This window comes from Astatotilapia calliptera, chromosome 1 (assembly GCF_964374335.1).
Source record: "Astatotilapia calliptera chromosome 1, fAstCal68.1, whole genome shotgun sequence".
Classification (NCBI taxonomy): domain Eukaryota; kingdom Metazoa; phylum Chordata; class Actinopteri; order Cichliformes; family Cichlidae; genus Astatotilapia; species Astatotilapia calliptera.
In genome coordinates this window covers 12,885,569-12,907,604 of record NC_137422.1, presented here as the reverse complement: position 1 = coordinate 12,907,604, position 22,036 = coordinate 12,885,569, and the positions used below count along the sequence as shown (strand labels likewise).

The 22,036-nt window shown below is 43.2% G+C and overlaps 1 protein-coding gene across 2 annotated transcripts in view; it reads left to right on the top strand.

Annotated features, from left to right (window-relative positions):
• Nucleotides 1-9,044: 9,044 nt before the first annotated feature.
• Nucleotides 9,045-22,036, top strand: part of LOC113019428 (E3 SUMO-protein ligase PIAS1-like) — a 57,650-nt gene continuing 44,658 nt past the window's right edge. The window contains exon 1 of one of the 2 annotated variants that reach the window (XM_026163153.2): nucleotides 9,045-9,694. In XM_026163153.2, the coding sequence (XP_026018938.1) occupies nucleotides 9,671-9,694 (24 nt within the window). In that variant the 5' untranslated portion in view covers nucleotides 9,045-9,670. Of the gene's footprint in view, nucleotides 9,695-10,141; nucleotides 10,613-22,036 lie in introns of those variants that run through there. The other variant, XM_026163161.2, reaches the window with a different exon arrangement.

Here is a 22,036-nt window from a genome sequence, read left to right as displayed (position 1 = left end):
ATGGCAAAAATGATAATCACGATTATTTTCACTGAAATTGTGATCTCGATTATTTGACGATATTTATTTAACCCTTTAAGACCTACTATAGAACCAAGTCCGCCAGAGCTTATATTATTTTTTTACATGTTGTAGTGCCATTTGTGGGAGCATTTCAAGTTGCTATACAACTGTTATAGCCCATATTTTAATAATATGTATGCATTAAGTCCATAGTAACTACATTAATTGCAAAAAAGTGCAATAAACTACAAAAAAATTGAAAATTGTTTTTGTTTTTTAACATATATTTCTACTTGGAGAAATTTAAGAGGTTTATCCCTCAAAACTTTAAATACAAAAAAGTTGCAAAAAATAGTTTACAACAACAGGAAATTTATTTTGAGTGTCTTCATAGTTTTATTTTGGAGATACAGCAATTTTTATATACTGCAGGAAAAACAAAAACAATCCTATGATGCAGATTTGCAAAGAAAACAGCAGGTGCATCAAAATAAACTATTTCCAGCAGTGCAATTCGAGTTCTAAGCATCCCAGAAACTATTCAGAAAAGTCAAACATGATCAGTATAGGCTTTTAAGGCCTACAAAAACTACATTTTCTGCGAAAATGACATCACTTCCGGTTTCGGGCAGGTGACATCCGGGTCATATATATATATATATATATATATATATATACATATATATATATATATACATATAAAACACCCAGCACGCCCCTGCGGGCGGTTTATCCTTCAAGCTCGGGTCCTCTACCAGAGGCCTGGGAGCTTGAGGGTCCTGCGCAGTATCTTAGCTGTTCCCAGGACTGCGCTCTTCTGGACAGAGATCTCCGATGTTGTTCCTGGGATCTGCTGGAGCCACTCGCCTAGCTTGGGAGTCACCGCACCTAGTGCTCCGATTACCACGGGGACCACCGTTACCTTCACCCTCCACATCCTCTCGAGCTCTTCTCTGAGCCCTTGGTATTTCTCCAGCTTCTCGTGTTCCTTCTTCCTGATATTGCTGTCATTCGGAACCGCTACATCGATCACTACGGCCGTCTTCTTCTGTTTGTCTACCACCACTATGTCCGGTTGGTTAGCCACCACCATTTTGTCCGTCTGTATCTGGAAGTCCCACAGGATCTTAGCTCGGTCATTCTCCACCACCCTTGGGGGCATCTCCCATTTTGACCTCGGGACTTCCAGGTTATACTCGGCACAGATGTTCCTGTACACTATGCCGGCCACTTGGTTATGGCGTTCCATGTATGCCTTGCCTGCTAGCATCTTGCACCCTGCTGTTATGTGCTGGATTGTCTCTGGGGCATCTTTACACAGCCTGCACCTGGGGTCTTGCCTGGTGTGATAGACCCCAGCCTCTATGGATCTTGTGCTCAGAGCTTGTTCCTGTGCTGCCATGATTAGTGCCTCTGTGCTGTCTTTCAGTCCAGCTTTGTCCAGCCACTGGTAGGATTTCTGGATATCAGCCACCTCTACTATCTGCCGGTGGTACATACCGTGCAGGGGCCTGTCCTTCCATGATGGTTCCTCGTCTCCCTCCTCTTTCTTGGGTTTCTGCTGCCTGAGGTATTCACTGAGCACTCGGTCAGTTGGGGCCATCTTCCCAATGTATTCTTGGATGTTCGTTGTCTCATCCTGGACTGTGGTGCTGACACTCACCAGTCCCCGGCCCCCTTCCTTCCGCTTAGCGTACAGCCTCAGGGTGCTGGACTTGGGGTGAAACCCTCCATGCATGGTAAGGAGCTTTCTTGTCTTTATGTCAGTGGCTTCTATCTCCTCCTTTGGCCAGCCTATTACCCCAGCAGGGTACCTGATCACGGGCAGGGCGTACGTGTTGATGGCCCGGATCTTGTTCTTACCATTCAGCTGACTCCTCAGGACTTGCCTGACCCTCTGCAGGTACTTGGTGGTTGCAGCTTTTCTAGCGGCCTCTTCATGGTTCCCATTCGCCTGCGGGATCCCCAAGTACTTGTAACTGTCCTCTATGTCTGCAATGTTGCCTTCTGGTAGTTCAATCCCCTCAGTTCTGACTACCTTCCCTCTCTTTGATACCATCCGACTACACTTCTCCAGTCCGAACGACATTCCAATGTCATTGCTGTATAGCCTGGTAGTGTGGATCAGTGAATCGATGTCTCGTTCACTCTTGGCATACAGCTTGATGTCATCCATGTACAGGAGGTGGCTGACAACTGCTCCGTTCCGTAGTCGGTATCCGTAGCCAGTCTTGTTAATGATCTCACTGAGGGGGTTCAGGCCTATGCAGAACAGCAGTGGGGACAGAGCATCTCCTTGGTAGATCCCGCACTTGATGGTGACTTGTGCTATGGGCTTGGAGTTGGCCTCTAGTGTTGTACGCCACATCCCCATTGAGTTCCTGATGAAGGCTCTTAGGGTCCCATTGATCTTGTACAATTCTAGGCATTCCAGTATCCAGCTGTGGGGCATTGAGTCATAGGCCTTCTTGTAATCAATCCAGGCAGTGCACAGGTTGGTCAGTCTGGTCTTGCAGTCTCGGCTGATTGTTCTGTCTACCAGTAGCTGGTGTTTTGCGCCTCTGGTATTCTTGCCAATTCCTTTCTGTGTCCCGCTCATGTATTGACCCATGTGCCTGTTCATCTTAGCCGATATGATGCCTGACAGGAGCTTCCATGTAGTACTGAGGCAGGTTATTGGTCGGTAGTTGGAGGGGACCGGTCCCTTCTTGGGGTCCTTGGGGATCAGGACCGTCCGGCCTTCAGTTAGCCATTCCGGGTGTCTCTCGTTAACTAGCAGCTGGTTCATTTGTGCTGCCAGACGCTCGTGGAGTGCAGTCAGCTTCTTCAGCCAGTAGGCGTGAACCATGTCAGGCCCTGGTGCTGTCCAACTCTTCATACTGGAGACCCTTTCTTGGATATCTGCCACTGTGATGGTTACTGGACCCTGTTCAGGGAGGTCGCTGTGGTCTGCCCTCAGATCCACTAGCCACTGAGCATTGCCGTTATGGGTTGCATCCTTCTCCCATATGCTCTTCCAGTATTGCTCGGTCTCCAGCCTTGGTGGTGCTGTTCTCTTATTGTTCCCTTGCCACTGAGAGTACACCTTTGCTGGTTCTGTGGAGAACAGCTGGTTTATTCTCCTGCCTTCTATCTCTCTGGTGTACCTCCTCAAGCGGCTGGCCAAGGCTGTGAGTCTTTGCTTGGCAGTTTCCAAGGCCTCAGGTATGGACAGCTTGCTGTATTTCTTAGGCACCTTATTTGTCGCACCTTTCTGCAACTCCGTTAGTTGGCTAATTTCCCTCCGTGCTACTTTGATCTTGCCCTCTAGCCTCCTTCTCCATGGAGGGTACTGCCCCTTGTCGCTGTTCAACTTGTAGCCAAGCATCTCACTGATCACTGCGGCCGTATTGTAGATCAGCTTGTTAGTGTCGGTAATCGTGGTTGTAGGTATTGTCCGTAGTGCTGCATTAACATCATCTAGCAGACCTTTTGAGGGTATTTCACGTAATCTTGGTAACCGGCTACGGGGGATCCAGGTTTCAAGCTTGGCCATGATCCTATTTTTCAGGTCAGTTCCTCTCGCACTCAACGATCCTTCTCCTATCGCACTTGGGGCTATGTACCCAATCTCGGGTGGGGGTGATGATATCGCCCCCCTGACCTAGCGTCCTGACTCCTCCTTGCCGTAGCATTTGTGTTGTACCTCGTCAATCTCTAGCTGTGAGAGCAGTCCCTTCTTTCGAATGTTGGAACACTGAGCTACTAGTTGTTTCGCCGTCATTGTGGATGTTGGGTATCGAAGAATCCATAGGTCCCTCATCCTATTCATGTAGCCCCTTCCGCCGGGGTTACTTGCGTAGTAGCATTCCAACAACGCCCTGTTTTCGTCTCTTGCCCACCGATGCCTTCTTGTTCCAGTAGCCCACTTTTCGTCAGGGTGCCCTGGTTCCTCAACACCTGACGCGGACCTTGTTGATCCGGGCGACGTCCGAGCCGGCATGCCTTCATATTTATCTGTCTCGCTCATGTCTGCGGTAGGTGTGTATCCACATAGCAGACCAGTTTAGACCAGATCTGTAATCAAGTTGCTTCTGCTGGAATTTAATCAGCTCTAGTTCACTGGCACTGATAGCACAGTTTTACAGATGGTAACAAGATACAAGTTTCTACATATGAGATGAGATCTGATTGTTTGGACCACCTTTTCTAGCAAGAGATAACCTGTTTTGAGAACTAATGCTGACATTAAAGCCCCAGTAGAAAACCCATGCTTTACCAGTAAAACTAAGCTTTTTCACTGCATGGAGTTTTATAGTTTTATACATGCAGCAAACTCACTTCTTCCTCATCACTGTACCATCTGAGTCTGTATGCATCAAAATTTTAAGAATTACCTTCCAATTGATGACACGGATATAATTTCCTCAAAATGAGCTGCCAGTAATGACTTTTGTAACAGTGTGCAAAAAATCTAAAAGATACTCTGGATGATTAGAAGCATGTTATTCCCAGAGAAGAAACAGTTTTTCAATAATGTACTCTGCAATGTGTGGTTCTACATCATCTATATTTCTATCACATTTTACAAGCTTTTTAAGTGTAAAATCTTTACATTTTTAATGTGACCAGTTTTGGGAATTGGTAACAGTCTGATAAATCACAACCAGGGCACCCCTGATACACAGAGGGGTGGAACCGGCTCTTTGTTTAAAAAGTCAGAGTCTCTCATCCTATGAGCATTACGCAGTAGACAAATGGTGCTTGGATAGAGCTGGGGACGAGATTCACCCAGCTCTAACTGCTTTCTGGTCCTCATCCTCATCCTGCTCCCTCTGACGTGTGTTTGCCAGGGTGGCCTTGTGGTTAAACATGAATCAGTCACACCCGTTATCAGCAGCTCACCTCTAAATTTGTGCCTTTAGTAACTAACTGGGTTAAAATTCATTCATTTTTAAGGCTAGAGTAACCTGGAAGAACCCTCTGGGTGATGTTATAATAATACACCGTTTTTTACCTTTACTGTTTCACAAAGGGTCAAAAGGTGAATTTAGACTTTTCGAATGCAGGATATTTTATTAAAGCATTTTAGAGCAAAGCAAAAGCCAAATCAAATAATAATAATCACATAATCAAATCACTTGAATTATACTTATCTAATTAATGTACTCTGAACTAATGCTGGTTTCTAATCTTCCTCTTCTGATCTTGAGAAGAGAGAATTTAGAGGAGAGAATGGGCACATCCAGGCCTGAAGATGCACTTATCTCTGTTTGTGTTGATGTACTCCCATAGAAAGGGAGCCTAATACTTGGAAGTTGTATTCCAACGCGGCAGCAAAAAAGCCAATCTTGCTGTATTTTCCAACTGTGAACTCCCAGGGCCGGATCTTTGGATGATGACCTCTTACTTATGCAAAGATCTGGAGGAAGATCAACCCTGAGTGTTCATAGGAGCCACATTTTGTACTGATTTTCCCATATAGACCTCCTCCTCTCTCTCATCCCCTCCTTGATGTCCATGATCATAAGATTTTGACATCTACATCGCCCTATTTTAAATCACACCCTGTTGCTTCTCTCTCTCTCTCTCTCTCTCTCCTTTCACAAACATGATTTAAACTAAAGTTCAAACATTAAAATCACTTCATTACAGTGGTTACATTTTTTTTATTTTCTGTGTTGTACTCAACATGATCTGTCATTAACTCCATCACATGAATATAGTTTCCTTTATGTCTGATTCAGTTTACATGTTGTTTTACTTCCATTCATGATTTATCAATAGCCCAGTCTCAAATGAATATCATGACTCTTTATGATTCAGACATAATTTCTTTTTAACTCAGTAACATAAGAATACTTTTTCTCACTTGTTCTCTTCATGACTCTGTTTGTCAATCACAATATATTCAATATCATTTTATTTTTTTAATTATAAACGTCAAAGTCTGAGATTCTCTGAGATGAGCGTCTCCTTAGTGTGTCACTCACTCCCCCCTCCCATCCTTCTCGCAAAGAGCCGAGGTCATCTTTAGCACAAGCAAGCCACTCCATACCTAATCTCAGTGAGAGGCCTGTTATTAGAATCACTTCATTACTCTGATCTTATTCTTTATATCGGTTAAACTCATACGTGGCTATATTCTGATTAGTATAGAGTATGACATATGAGTCTGATTTATAACTATCAGCAAAATCACATGTAAATTATGATTCTGTGTTTATCAGTTGCACCATGCATCGTATGAATGATGGACTGGAGACACATTTCTTATCTTCCACATTCCTGCAGCCAGTCTCACACACACAGACGCTAATCTGCCAAAGTCGAAGGTGACTCACACCAACGCACACAAATCCAGATATTAGGGTTATTCTCATTACTCAAGCTACATTTCTCATTCTTTATACTAATTTGATTTACACGTGATTTGACTTGAATACGAAGCACATATGGATAAACTCTGTTGAATTTAGGTTGAATTTAAAGTCAATCTCTTTGACATTTGTTTCCAACACAGTCAGGATGCTGTGTAAAATTTTAAATACAAACAAATACAAAAAAACAAAACAAAAAAAAAAACAGAATCTGGAAAACTATATCTTCATTTTGAATTTGATGCTGGCAGGATGTTTCAAAAACACTGGAACAGGAAAACACACCAGTGCTGGTTCTGGTTCCAGGTGGAGCATTTACCTATTAACTGAATTAATTAGCAACACTGGTGTCACATGTCTTGATTCAAGATCAATAATCCAGGTGAAATCCCAGAAGGCTGATTCAGGCAGTGTTGGGACTAACGCGTTATTAAGTAACGGGTTACAGTAACTACGTTATTATTGTACTAACGAGCACAGTAACTAGTTATTATGCCAAAATCAGGAACGCGTTAATCGTTACTGGGATTTAGATAGGGTCGTTATTCGTTACTCCGTGTGGTGGCTATCGTGGAGCTTCCACAGATTCAGTAACATTAGCAAGTGGTGGAGGCCAGCAGGTGGATGAGGGAAAGGGGACGCAGGAGGAGCAGAGACCCGAGGCGGGTCGCCAGTCTGAGTGTCAGGAGAACTGAACTTCAGGTAAGAAGTTACGACCTGCAGTCTATCTGGATCAGATATAAACCAAGTTTAGGTGTAGTTTGTTTTCTTTATGCTGACTTTTTCGTACTGCGTGCTAGCTAGCATGACGGGGTTTTATACAGCTGGGTGGGTGCTATGTTACTGATGTTGAACTTTATTTTATTCATAAGGTTAGTTAGTAGAGTTGCGAACCATCCCGTAAAAAACGGAATCGTCTCGTATTCAGAGAAAATATTACGCGTTTTGTATTGAGGTGAAAAGGAACACAGTTTGTCCCGGACTTCAGCTACACAGCAAATCCAGCATGTCCAAATTAACACTGTCGGATTTGATTTCAACACTATTAAAGTGTCTATATGGGTCCACACCAGAGAGTGTTAATTTAACTCTTTTTCGAGAGTTGGTACGTTAACTCTGATTTAGTGTTAAACACCAAATCTGTCTGGAGTTGATAATTTAACACTTGGTGTTAAGAGTTTATATATTAACTCTCAAAGAGTATTTTAGTTTAACTATGTAAGAGTTATCTTCTAATTCATTCTAAAAAGCGGGAATTTTACTGTTCTGAACTTCTAGAAATTTCTTTTGGAAAAAAACATTTACTAAAAAGACAATGGTTTTTGAAAAACATTTATTCTGAACTGTGCAGCGGTGACGCTAATCAGAAGGCTAGTCCAATTTCCCCAGCCGTTTACTTCCGGCCTACCCGACCTTCTGAGGACCCGGCCCATGTAGACCGTGAAGGCCGGGTCCTCAGGAGGATGCAGCCCATGAAGTTGGACATGACCTTTCTCTCGGCTGAACATGGAACACACTCACACGCACATATACGCACGTACACTGACACAGACCTACACTCACCCCCTCCAAACGCCTTCGAAGCTTATGTCTTCTATGTAGTGAGATGTGCTGATTCAAGTGCTATGTGCTGAGGTGGGTTTTTTTTCTGTCCTCAAACTGATCTCCCTGTTGGAGCTCAGTCTGGGGGAGTTCTATTTTCTCCGTCTTTCCTCATGTTGTGCATTTTCCATTGTTATACCTCTCTGACCTGTCTTCCCCATGTGATGTTGTAATGTATGTATGGTCGGAAGGGTTGGCAAAGGTCGGCAGCCTTAACCCAACAAATTTCCCACGCGTTGGACTAATAAAGGTTATCGTTATGTTCATGGCAAGAGCAAAAAGGATGGGCGAGTTCGTGCACTGATCAGTGTATTTGGACTTATCCTCCTTTGGGATCCACACCCCCCTCCGCTTGTCTCCACTGTTTTGCTACCTTGCCCCTCCTCCAAATCACTACTCAGTAGCTTTGGACAGTTCTTATAAACTTTGCAAGGTACTCCTCCCCATCAAATTCCTGCTCTGGTGCAGATGGGTTAATCAGGGCTTGACACAGACCAAGATTTTGCTCATATTTCCATTGCCAAGAGTCGTATTTCTTTGATCCATCTGGTAGGATTCCCTTCCACCCCCCGGTAGGTTGACTTGTAGCTTTAGTGGGATCTTCCTCTTGCAAGATGCAACTTGGGATGCCACCCCTTGCTGCCCCTGTGCCGTCTTTCCGAGCTGTCTGCTGTCTTTCCAACTGTCACCAATCTATTCTTGGTGGTCAACCTGGTGGTCACTGGTAATTCCAGAAAACAGCTGATGATACATCATCTGGTGCCCCTGGACAAATCATCAGTGATGTAACCTGGGGTCATTGGGGTTTCGGGTCTTTCAATAATCAGACCCCTTCTCCCAGGCAACCCCAGCTTTTATAAACAAATATCTTATATATCAAGATAATATGTCAAGATAAAAATATCTTGCTGGCATGAAATTATGTATTGTATATGAAATTAGTATATATTCAAAAAAAGAAAGGAAAAGAAAAAGAATCCTCATTTGTTTCAACATTTAAATTTGAAAAAGGTCCAAACTTTTTTTTTAAAATGTTGAACATTTTAGAGCAGTGTTTTTTTGTTTTTACTTGACTGACACGAGCTGTTACATGCACAAAGGAGGTTTGCAGTGAGTTTTGTTGAAATCTTTAACTTAAAAAGATTAAAGCAGTTTTATTACTGATTGCAATGTTTTGAAACAGACATTCTGCTCTACTATCTTCAACTTGAGTTTAACATACTCCAGTCTAAGGTCAGCTGATCAGTTGCTTGTGGTTGTTCCTAGAAGCAGACTAAAACACAGAGGAGACCAGGCCTTTGCGGTTACCTAAACTTTGAAACAGTCTGCCTTTTTACACTATTACCTCTGCAACACTCAACATTTTTAAAACCCATCTGAAGGCACATCTTACTCCCTAGCTTATGATTGAGTTATTTTTGATTTTGTGTCTTATCTTATATATATATTATTTTTCTTTTCTTTTTTTCTCTGTTTGTACAGCACTTTGGTCAACCTGTGTTGTTTTTAAATTTGCTAACTTGATTTCTGCCCTATTCGATTCTTTTGTAGACTATTCTAGTCTATTCTATAGACTCATTTTGCTCCTGTTTTTCCTTTTTTTAAATTTGTGCACCTAAACGCACCGCTGTGCGCGCTCCTGCGGATTCTCTGCGCGTCCCAGTCATGTGACAACACCTCACCACGCCTGCGCAAAGAAATACAAGATGGCGGAGAGTGCGGAACTGAAGGTAAGGCGCAGCCTGAAATCATTATAAATTTACTCGGTTGCGAAGCGATCGATTGTTGGGTCACACAGTTCTTCAGGGGTTTAAGTCTCATGGGGCAGAGATCCTGTCAGATTTTGTGTTTATTGGGCAAAAACTGCCGGAACTTTATTGAACCCGCGAGCGCCAAAGCTCGCACGAGCATGTTTATGTTGATATTGAGACGCGCTGGTTTGGCTGAACTGACCGTTTTCTTCGGCACACCAGATGCTGGCAGGGCGGTATTCACTTCACAACCAGTCTCTGCCTCCTCTTTAACCCCGAAAGAGACGGTTCTTCTCCTCGCGGCAGTGGCAGTTGTCTCCGTGCCGACGCTCGGCTCGTAAATTCGGAGAATATAATGTCGGTTTGCAGGCTTTGACGTGCCGACAGCCTCCAGACTGTCAGTGTGTGTGTGGACATGACAGCGGCTGCACGCCTGTTGGTTTACGTTAGAAATAAGTCCCCTCCGGATTAATGAGCACTTATTAATAATTAGAAACTGTCGTGCGTGGTGTCCGGGCAGAGGCCGAGTGTGGCCGCGGGCGGAGTAACACTATCCCGCCTGCTCAGTAATACCAGCGACTCCTCCGTACCTGTTGATACACGCACAATAAGACGCACCGCTTCGCCTAACGGTGCTCCTGCAGCTGGTTGCCGTTATATCAGCACCAGGTGCGGCTTCCTCGCCAGGGCATCCGACGCGCACCTTATGCGCTGTATTGCCTTGGCAGCGTGGCAGAGCCCAGTTTGAACATATCTAACAGTTATTGATCAGAGTCTTGGGCTATTTTTAGATCCCTCCCCCCTCCGGTGTGTTTCCACTGCCTGTCCGGGATCTGTGGATCTATACATGCTCCTTTGTGCCAGCTGCTGCTCAGCTGCACTCACTATAATGAACAGGTTTGTAGATACATCCTCTGCCTATATTGAAAACACACGTGTGGTCTTAATATAAAGCTTTGCAGTTCATATTTCAGATATGTATGAATGTGTGTGTGCAGCTCTTTTTTTTGAGACACGTGTTTTCTCCACATTTTTATTTTCTTAAGTGCTTGCAGTAGGGCAGCAGCTGCTGTTTATTTTCATTGTCATTTAATCAGCAAATAGTTTTCTAGATCTCCCAGTGGGAAAGAGTGCGAAAGCCTAATCTAAGAAATCACCTGCAAACAGACTGTCTAAAACATAGAGACCCAGGCAGTGAACTGATGATCAGCTTTTTTCTTTAGATTTGCCTTTATGATTACCTGTCAGCCCACAAACATGGCTCTAGCCCTCCTTGTGGATTTTTTTGGATTGTACTTCAAATAAAATTTGAGCTCTAGCACGATGTGATGAGCGTGTTTAGCATCATGTTTGGAACGGGGTAACAGATTTGTGCAATGCTGCACCTGCTGATATGCACGAAAAGAATGGTGAGGATTTCTTGCATTGATCGCTGCTGACTGTTCAGTAATGATGAAATGCTGATGAAACTTCACACCGAGTATTTATAGATTTGCAGCATCATACAGGAGCCATAAAAGGTGCTGAGGAGAATCTGAGAAAGTGATTTATTGGTTACAGTTTCAGGTCTTTGAAAGTGTTAAACTTACAGTGGTCATGCACTTACGATTTCCCGTGGACAGTGTCAGATCAGTGACAACTCAGCTGATCTGTGGTATTCAGAAATTCAAATAAAATTGGAAAAAGGGTTTATGCAGCAATGGCATTAAAAAAAACAAAAAGAAACAACACTTTTTTTTTTTGCCCCCTACTTCTTGAACTGTATGGTTGCTTTTTGTCCTAAGTGTGTGTTTCTAGAGCTCTGCTCAAACAAGTAAGGCAGTGAACTTGTTTGAAATGCTCGACCTGAGCTCAGTGTAACAGCCCAGTATGCTGTTACACTTGGTAAACCTAAAAAAAGGTGCACTTCACCTGTTAAACGAGTAGTTGCTTGCCAAACCTCCTGCGTGAAAGGAAGCGTTTGATCACTTTGAGGGGCTTTAATTGCGTCTTTCTTAGAAGATGCCGAGGTAAGAGTGAATCATTCTAGTGCAAATTTCAGAGTGCATTCCTTCCATTCCTGAAGCATTTTAATCAAATGGCTCGTGAACAAAGAGTTTTCCGAAAGATGCACTTTCTTGCTGAGCAGCGCAGATTCTGCAGTTTTGGAATTTGCTATTAATCCAAAGTATGTCCAAAAAATGAAAAACAATTAAAAAAAAAAAAGTGAAGCCCGGAGCGATTGTGGCTCAAGAGTTGGCAGTTCGTCTTGTAACCGGAAGGTTGCCGGTTCGAGCCCCGGCTCGGACAGTCTCGGTCGTTGTGTCCTTGGGCAAGACACTTCACCCGTTGCCTACTGGTGTTGGACAGAGGGGCCGATGGCTCGATATGACAGCCTCGCTTCTGTCAGTCTGCCCCAGGGCAGCTGTGGCTACAGCTGTAGCTTGCCTCCACCAGTGTGTGAATGTGCGAGTGAATGAATAGTGGAATTGTAAAGTGCTTTGGGTGCCTAAAAAAGCGCTATATAAATGCAATCCATTATTATTATTCTTAATATCACATCTCAGACCTGTGGCAACTTTTTAACAGCTGCTTTAACGCTGTAAGATTTCAGCACCCATCAAAAATGAATGCAATTAGGCAGAAATTGGGCAAAGGGAAAACAAAAACAATAATAAAGCAGGCATCTCTGCTCCTGGAGCTCCCACACAGCTCTCTGCAGAGTGTGGGCATGCATCATAGACCTGTAATTGGCCAACAAAGCCCAGAGGAGGTGCAGGTTCAGCTCCTTTTCAGGAATTACAGTTTGCTGAAAGGTTACAGAGCCAAAATCATACCCTACCCCTGCCTTAAACAAGTGACATAGACACTGAAAAACACTTTATAAGACGGGTGTGAAAATAGAGTCAGCTCACAGTTGGGGATGATTCACAGTGCACCCATGATAATTTTAACACAGCTAAAAATAAAACCAAAGTAATTTTATCTTTATTTATTTATTTGTTTATTTATTTTTCTGTTTAGGCCAAGCTGCAATTCAGATTTGATGATGTTTCAAATCTTTAATTGAAAAGTGGCAAAGCACAAAACGGCTGCTTTTCTAACAGACAGGCGTCTATGTTTCATTTTCTGGATTTGAAGTTGTTGTTTTTTTAATTAAGCTTATACGCTTTTCAGCACTTTAAGGCTTCACTTAAACTCATTTTTGCAGGATGATGTGCTGTGATTTGTTTTATGTTTCATTGAGTGATTTTTAGTGTTTATGTCAGAAAGTTCCAGTCGCTCACGGGGATGTGAGCAGATCAGATGAGCTCCAGGACATCACCATTTTAATTCCAGCAGCTCCTTCACACCTGAGATTTTCTTTTTAAGTGTTATTTTAACGAATTGAGGGTCTCTTCTGTTCTTATACACCACGTTGTGGTTTTGTCACTTTGGGTGGCATCAGATAGCTGAGATGTTGTGCACTGGGTTGGCTGGTCCTACTTCTGAGCTTTTTGTGCAAGTGTGGAACTGTCACAGTGTGTGAAAGAAGCGAACGGCATTAATGAAAAGGAAAGCGTGTTAAAATCGGCACTCTGGCAATCTTTAAGCACAGCTCTCTGCTGTACGAGACGTACTGCTGCAGCAAATGGTTTTCCATCGTCGCAGTCGAGCAACAAATGTGAACTTTCTGATGTTTAAAATAAGAATCTGGTTGATAGCCAGTGCTCTAACAGTGTTTGTGAATATTTATTGTCTTTTATTTTTATGCCGGGGAGACAAATATTCATTATTAATGAATAACTGTCACAGTGTCTTTGAATGAGGACAAATTGAGCTGGTTCAAAAAAGAAGGGAAATAATCAGATTCTTTTATGAGGGAACTTGAAAAAGAAAGTAATTGGCTTTTTTCCTGTGGAAAAAAATGACCAAAAAAAGAGATTAAAAGTTTTAAATTTATTTCCAAATGAGTCGCTGGTTATTTTTGCTTCTTAATGAGTTAGTGGATCGAGCTGTAACGGCAGCCACAGTTTGGACGTGTCTGCTGGATTGTTTTGAATGTCACCAAATAATGAGAAATATCTATTGCAGTGTTCCTAAATGTCAAGGTGACTTCTTCAGATGAAAACCCAGTCTCCGATACAGTGTGCTGAAGAAATGCATTTGTTTTGGGTTGCTCTAAGAAACCCCCCCAGAACTGTCATTTTTAGTTCTGCTACACACCCGTGAGCCACAGTATTACAGCTAATCTACAGATGAAGTGCATGTTATAGTTATCATGCACATGCAGCGAACATCTTCGAGTGGACGTGTAGTGTATGGGAGAAATGGGCAGGTGCAAAGACCTGAGGGCCAGCTCGTTATTGCCGTGCGATTGTTTTGGACCTGAAAGGATCCGCAGCTGACGTCTGAGTGCCAGATATCACAGCCACCTTCAGAGGTCTTGTCCAAGCCTTGGCAAAAGACCAACAGCATTAGAGGTGGGACATGCTGTTCTGGCACGTCACTGTATATTGGTTTGCACTGCTGCGCGTTACCTTCAGGAGGCCTCAGGCTGTTTATTATCATACTTTGTGTGGCGAACTGCCGCACGAATCTGCAACGCATCTACTCTCAGACGCAATCCACGCTTGTGAAAGCCTCTGATGTTGCCAGACCCCCCCCCACACACACACACACACTCACACACACAAAAAGGAAAAAAGAAACGTGTCCTGTTGCGTTGCATTTTGTTTCACAGGAGTCCCGATCCTCCTCGGCTTCTTTGAACTGTCTTCTCTCTTCTCAGGAGCTGCAGCAGCAGCAGCAACCTGGCAATACAAATAACTGTCTGTGCGCTGGCGGCTTATAGGTGGAGACAGTCTATTTGTAGAGCCTGTGGCTAGGTTAATCCCTAATGATACAGGCACTCTTCTCTGCTCCCTTACATCCTTTCAGCACCTGCCTATTTCTCTCATTGTCACTGTCATTATCACTGCAGCTGATTTCCAGTTTAAAGAGGAGCAGACGTAAACGTGGAAGGGGCTAAGTGTGAGTGATGACTGCTCTCGCGTGTTCGGGTATTCGCAGTTGCGTTCTTACGCCAGAAAACTTTTCATAGCATCATCCCAGATGCAAAAATGTAAAAAAGAACAAAAGCTGTGATAGGTGAAGACGCACGACAGCTCAGAGCAGATGGCGTAAATCTCACAGTGTGAAACGTGCGCCAGATGTTGCACGTCTCATCTTTTACAGAGATGTCAGAGGTGCTTTGCAGTGAACCAGCAGGAACAGACGGCTGCAGAAGGACAATTATTTTATTTATTTATTTATTTTTTTGCTGCTTCTCTGAATTCGGTGAAGTTTAGGTGTTTTTACTCCCAGATAACAAGCGTACTTTGTCGTGAGGCGCGGACTGATCGTTCAGTCCAATAAAACCTGCGTTTAAGCTCAATTATTGTCTGATATGTTGCCACCAATGAGAACACGCCGTCATGTGGTTATCAATTTTGTTTTTGTCCCCCGTTTTGTTTTCTTAATATTTTTTATTTTTTGTGCTGCTCTGCCGAGACTGAGCTTTTCATTACTCCTGTGGTGATCTGTTACATAGTCCTGTTGCCGTGGAAACATGTCACATTTGAGATGGACATGGGTAGGCAGCAGTTTGGAGCTCGATTGTGTGTTTCCAACTGGAAGAGAGACAGAGGCAGATATCGCTCTCTTTTTTTTAAATATCTTTGAGTATTAGAGATGTTTTGGTGTGAATCAAGAGGATGAATGAATTTTGTCTCCAGCGAGAATTTATTTGTTATCCCGCTGCAGGCTTTTTGGAGTCATGTGTGCTTTTTAGACCCTCGCCTTGGAGTTAATAAATCTCTCCAGCCGCAGCTTTGTGCAACTTGTGCGCCGAGTTTGTTATGCTGTCATTTTGCAATTTGTGATTCATAATTCACCCATGATTTGCTGCAGTGTGGCACAAGTTTTTAATTCATCTGTGCCAGCGCTCAACATGGCTAGAGGCATAATGTTTGAGATTTGTTCTTGGTCTAAGGACACTGTGACCTTAAAAACAAGTTTTTTTTGTTTAATTAATGCATGTTTTTTTTGTTGTTGTTGTTGTTTTTTTGGTTGTTTTGGGGCCTTTATTGCTGACATATTTCAGATATTCCAGATATTCAGAATTGATGACATTAATCTGTGGTGCCTTCCTATTAAATCCTTTCATTGCCAGAGGCGCATAACCTCCAGGCGGTAATAATTCTGGGTTTTTATAATATTCATCAGGGTTTCGCTGTCATTCTCCCAATCAATCATGGGTCTTGGTGCAGTTTGTTAGGCTTCAACACAGATTACACAAACAGTTACTGAAAGAAAAAAAACCTTCCTGAAAATTACTCCAAAGGCAACACATGCGAATTCATATTTGTAGTTGCTGTAAACGCACAATGTATGGGACTGTATTTCGATCGGTGCTTAATTACACATGACATCATGGGTGAGCGTGGCTAGATACTATTCTGCTCATGTGGCTCATGGCAGCGTAACTAAAGAGTTGTTTAACGTTTTCTTTGCAATTGTATTTTGTCCATAATTGGCCAGATAATTAGGCTTTCATGCTATATACCTGTATGCACAGTTAAGTTTTAGAAAGAGAACATTTAATATTATTGTGTCATCAGCTAGAAAGAGATCCTGCACGTTTCCCTTCATGTATGTTTATGTTTATATAATGACACCTGTGTGATCACTGGGAGAATGAAACCGACTGCAGATGATGTCTCTGAGTCCTAAACAGTCGGTTGTAGCTCAAAGCGATAAAGATTAATAATAGAAGTTAGTGCAGGGTTTAGCCTCTTGAGTGACCTTCAACCTGATTGACGGCAGCTTATGGCACAGATTCACCAAATATTCCTTATGGTTCTTTAGACAGTAGCCTGCTGCGAGTGGGGAAAAAATGCCCTTTTCCATTTTTTATTTATTTATTTATTTATTAATGAAAAGACATCTGCATTCTTTGCTTGAAGGACTGAATCAGTGAACTTGCAGTGATGATCCAGTGGATCACCTCTTACCTCTAGAATGAGGGCTGGGATTTCTGGGTTGGGATTACAGTTATTGCCCATAAAGGAATAGATTTCTGCAAATTCTCACATGCGGCACAACGATTTAATGATTTGGCCCAGTGCAGAACAGCTGTCTAGAAGCTCTGCGCTGGAAGGTAAACATACACCCAACCTGGATAGCACCTGGTGCACTCCCTCCCCCTCTCTCTACATGACTTCAGGCTCCCTGTGCTCAGAAACTCCTGCTAGAATACACAAACGGCCTCTAATGTTGAAGTGAAGTTGTAACTCTATATCAGCTGGTGAGATACGCTTACACTCTTCTTCTTCTTTACTCTAACTCTGATGTTTAATGCTAGAGACGGAGAGACGGATGCAGTTGTTGGTCGAGAAAAGCAGTTGGTACTTTGACGTTTTCCTTCGTTAGCATCTTTTCTAACTAGCTTCAGGGCAATGAGAGGATGCATGCTGAGTTGTGCGTATACTAACATTTCTGTCTCTGCTTCTCACTTTTCCATCTCACCTGAGTTGCTCAGCTGTCATTTCTAACTGCCAGGCCTAGCTTAGCAGCTCACGGTCACGTCTTGGAATCGCCAACGCATTTGTGTGTCCACTAAAGACGGTGAGAACAAAATCATGGGAACGTACTGGACAAAAGATATGCTATTCTCTCGCACAGTTATTTTTAAAACGGCAAAGCGTGCACTTTATGCAAAATGGCCCGGGGGCAACAGAGAGGGATCTCACAGCTGACGAGTAGCTAGCTGAGAGTTTAACTCGCGTCCATCGTGAAGGTGCAATGAACAGAGTGAAAGATGATTTTCTTTTTTCTAGGTGATGCACTTAGACTTAGAATAAACACCCCTTCTCTTCTGAAAGATTGAAAATGTGAGGATGTAGTGGCAGTTATTTGGTTGCCAAATGGTTATTTTGGAAAGTTCCACAAGGGAGTTCCACAGTACTTCATCATGCAGTCACCTAAAGATAGAAAAATGGCACATACTCACGGGCACTCAATGTCCGGTGCTCCTTCACTTGTCTCGCGTCGCAGTCTTGTATCATGATGGTAAAAGTGTGGCTCAGTATTACCTCAGAGGCAAAGTATTTACAGAAATTGCTTTTACAGTTTTCAGTGAGGCTGGCGGGACTGTTGCGAGCTCTGCAGCGGCTTCATTTGTCAAACAGGTTGTTACTGATGACACCACAGCCGTAATTTCAAAAACATGTTACTTAGGAATTGGGCTTTTGGGACGCCCCGTACTATCAAGTGTGAATAAGCAAATTCAATTAGACGACAGGCTGGAACAATAGGAGCGCACGTGTAGGGATTAAAGCGAGCTCAGGTTTGATGTGTGTTGTCTTTCTCATTTTGAACTGACAGCTCGTTTAAAATCATCGGTGCGATGTATCTTTTGAGATGTAAGGCCGTGGAGAAATTGAATCGGGAGGCTTCATTCGGTGCAGACGTGGCCCTTGCACCCGTTAAAGCTGCTGGGTTTCTCTGAATGAATCTCGGGATTGGACTCCCAAAACTGGAGAAGCCACCGTAATAAGAAAAAGACATCTGTGCTCTTTGCCAGCAACATGTTTTCTGCACAGCCTGCTGTCTCCTGCTACCGTTTCTACTATTCCCCTTCATCTCGATGCGCGCCGACTTCTGCCAACTCCACAGGATTAAAACGGTGAACTAGAGGACCAGAGGAAACTCCTCGTAGCTCCGCTCTTCATTTTCTCACCAGAGCAACACATCGGGACTCGGTGCTGTCGTTCTCAGCCTTACAGTGTTAGTTGCGTCCTTATTTCTTTAACACAGAAGTGAGGCCAGCAATAAAATCAACAGGCGTTTCCCTCCCGCTCAGCTGTTTGGATTGCTTTGCCGTCCCTCGGCTTTGTCAGTTTTTTCGTGCCAGCTGTCTGCGTCCACCTACAGCTACAGTTTAACTGTGTGCTTTGGTTGCTACCAGCACCATGTACCTGCAACGTTCTGGCAGCAGATCACAAACGGCCTCCCATTACAACTTGTGCCATTGAGCGTGGAAGGGGACTGGTATTTAGATCCGCTATCTGCCCATGGCATGCTGGGACTAGACCTCAGTAGCCTCAGGTATGGTGGCACAGCGTTTAATGCGCTAATGATTAGAAGAGAAGTATTACTGAAGTCGGTCCAGCTGGGCGGCTTCATCTGATCCTGCTACGGGGGTAAAGGAATAGCCTCATCCATATTTTTGACCCAAATACCATCTTTTGTTTGATCCATATAGCACACAGTGGTTTTGATACTACAGAGGCAGGAGGGAGAGAAAACAAAGGGCGGAGGTATTTCAGAGTTAAAGCCTGAGTCAGAGAAGCTGGAAGGCTAAGAGGTGGGGGGATGGGAGGACAAAGAGGCGTGGAGGATGGGGAGGGAGCTGGCACTCAGTATAGAGCCCTCATGCCGAGAGTGGGAGCTTTATATAATGGCCAGGTAGTGTGCAAGTTCTCCCCCCCCCCCCCCCCCCCAAAAAAAAAAAAAAAAAAATCCTTCGCTCCCCACCCCACCACCACCAAATCCACCTACACAGCCTCCACACAACCACTCGCAAACACACACATCCTGCAGAAACCTTTGCAGAAACTGCTTGGCACAACATTATTAGCCTCACCATCTCCCAGTCTCCAGGGACTCCAAAGCACTGCATTACTGTTCACCTCCTCAAAACCAAGTATATTGCAGTGAATTTTTTAGCTCTGCCAGCAAACACAGAGCTCAAAGGGAAACAATTTTGGCTGCTCAAGGCTTCTAACGCCGGTCTGGTGTCGTATAAAGGCTAGAGATGAAACGGCGTACAGTGATACACACGCTGAAATCATTCTTACCAAGATCTGAATGAGAAAAGCTTAAAGTGGTCAGTTTGATCATTAGCAGCTTCGGCTTAATCTGGTGGTGTCTTTTATTTTGAAAGCCACATATGAATGCAGTCTGTGTTGTGGGTGATTATATGCTGCGATAGTGAAGAAGAAGCATCTAGTTTTGGCTGCCTCCTTATTCACATGGGGCAACCACAGCAGGTCGATCCACATGTTTGATTTTTCTTTGTTCTTTTAACACCAGATGCCCTTCTTGAAGCAACCCTATAGAGATTTTTGCATCTCCTCCTGAGATCGAACCAGGGATCTTTCACTTGAGAGGCAAATGTACAAACCACTGTACTGTAGACCTCATAAATCAGTGATTGATTGTCTGCATATTCTTTGTTTTTCTCGACATTTATCGAAATTACTTCACGCACTTTTTCATTGATAATTAAGATTTGGATGTAAAAACAAGGCATTGACCCAAACTTAATATCCTTAATAGCCACTGCCCAAAAAACCCACGAAAAAACCCCAATGTGACCTAACTGGAAAGACAGAACAAAATGAGTCATCAATAAATAAATGACTCAGTTTGCTAACAGATCATGCAGATTTAGAGAAATTAACTTCAATATTAAACAACAAAGTGACAGTTTTTTTTTTTTTAAAGAAAAGAGAGAGTCAGTTCCTCTTATCATACCCAACATGCAATTAGAAAAAATCACATGCTAAGACTGCCGATCACGAGTGGTACATACAACCCACCTTATGCACTTTGCTGTTTCACTGTACTGTTTCTGTTTGTTTCTATGTTCAATTTTCTTTAAATAAAAGCTGTTATCCCCAGTCAACCCTGCACGGAGAGGTTTAAGGCAGCATGAATGGGTCTGTGGCTGTCAGCTGACCTTTGGTCGTGACTCTGGGTTGAATTTTTGTTGGGCATCGCTCGTCTTCGGTGAACACGGCATCTTTGTTGGGGGATGGAAATTTCATTTGATCATATTGACATTTAAATGTTATTTAACCAAACGCACAGCAATGAGAGGGGAAGAGAGAAAGAAGGGGACGTGTGGGCGTTACAGTTTATTCTTCTCAATGATTTTATTTGGTGCTTTCATGGGGAACTCACCTGTGTGTAATGCAGAGCCTGAGGAAACCTATGAGTAGCGCTTGGGAGTTTTGCTGCTTATCAAAATGTGCAAGCTTGCATCAAATGTGTCTGATTTGAATATTAATTTGGCAGATTTAAGATTTTTTCTTGTACATCAGCTCGTCTTCAGTTGGGAGGCAGTTTTTCCATAAAACATTTAATCCGAAGCTTCAAAGTGTGAAGTGATTAATGCCAATGCTGCAAGCTTCAAGTTTAACTCAGTATCAAGGTGTGGTCTGGCGACTTGAGTCTCGGTGTCGTCATGCGGGAAGGAAAATATTTATGGTGTTCTGTGTCACCTCAGGCAATGGAAAAAAAGCGAGCCTAAATTTGTCCTCCTGTGCAGGCTAAATTTGTAGCAGGCTATTTCAATCTCGCACCCAATCTTTTCTTAAGCCCAAGTGGAGTTAATCAGTGGTATCACAAATCTCTGAGTCTTTGATCAGCTCCTGGGAAATGTTGGTTTTTGAGCCGGTTGTGGCTTTTCAGCTGCTGTGTAGGTTTGGTCTAGTACACATGAGCAAAGTGTCGGTGTGTGCATGTCATATGACGGTCATGCGGCTGAAGAGTGCATTTGAGGTTTGCATCAGCATGCTGTGCATAGCTCCTGATGTTGTGTGTGTGTGTGAGTGTGTGTTTGAGTTCCCATGCATTATTTCTCATCACACCACATGCTAACTCTTTGTGTGCCAGTTCTGCGGTGTGCTTTTCCCGTCTTTGTGGTTGCCCTTTGCGTGTGTGCTCAATTGAACTGAAGTACTTTGCATGACAACTGAAATGAGTGTGTGTGTGTTTGTTTTCTAATTTCCTGTTTGCACCTGTTCTTACTTTCTCTTTTAGCATTGTGTGATTAAAATTAAGATAAAAGCACGCTGAGAAAAAAAAGACAATTACACGTAGACGTTTCACAGGAGGAAAACCACAGCTGCAGGTGAAAAGTTATGATGGCTGAATTACACTTTGTTCTGGTGTTGCATATGCGTGCTCATTGTTACACTGTCATGACACCTGGGACATCTGAATAGGATGAAAATGTGTAACTGTACATTTAAATGCTGAGCTTTACTGTGATGCAATTTATACCTAATGGCAGCCATAAATATGAGTGCTAAAAATGTATGTAGCAGTGCCGAATGATTGAAAAATTTGGGGAAAAGTTGACTTCAGCTAGTCCCAAAGCTGGTTCTGTTTGGTTTAAATCCAAAAGAAGATTATTATAGTTCAAATAAAGGTGAAGAGACATTAATGAGCTTTAGGCTTTTAAGTGCCAAAAAGATATTAACATTATTTAAAATCCCTCACAGAACAAATGTTACACACTGGTCGAGACAA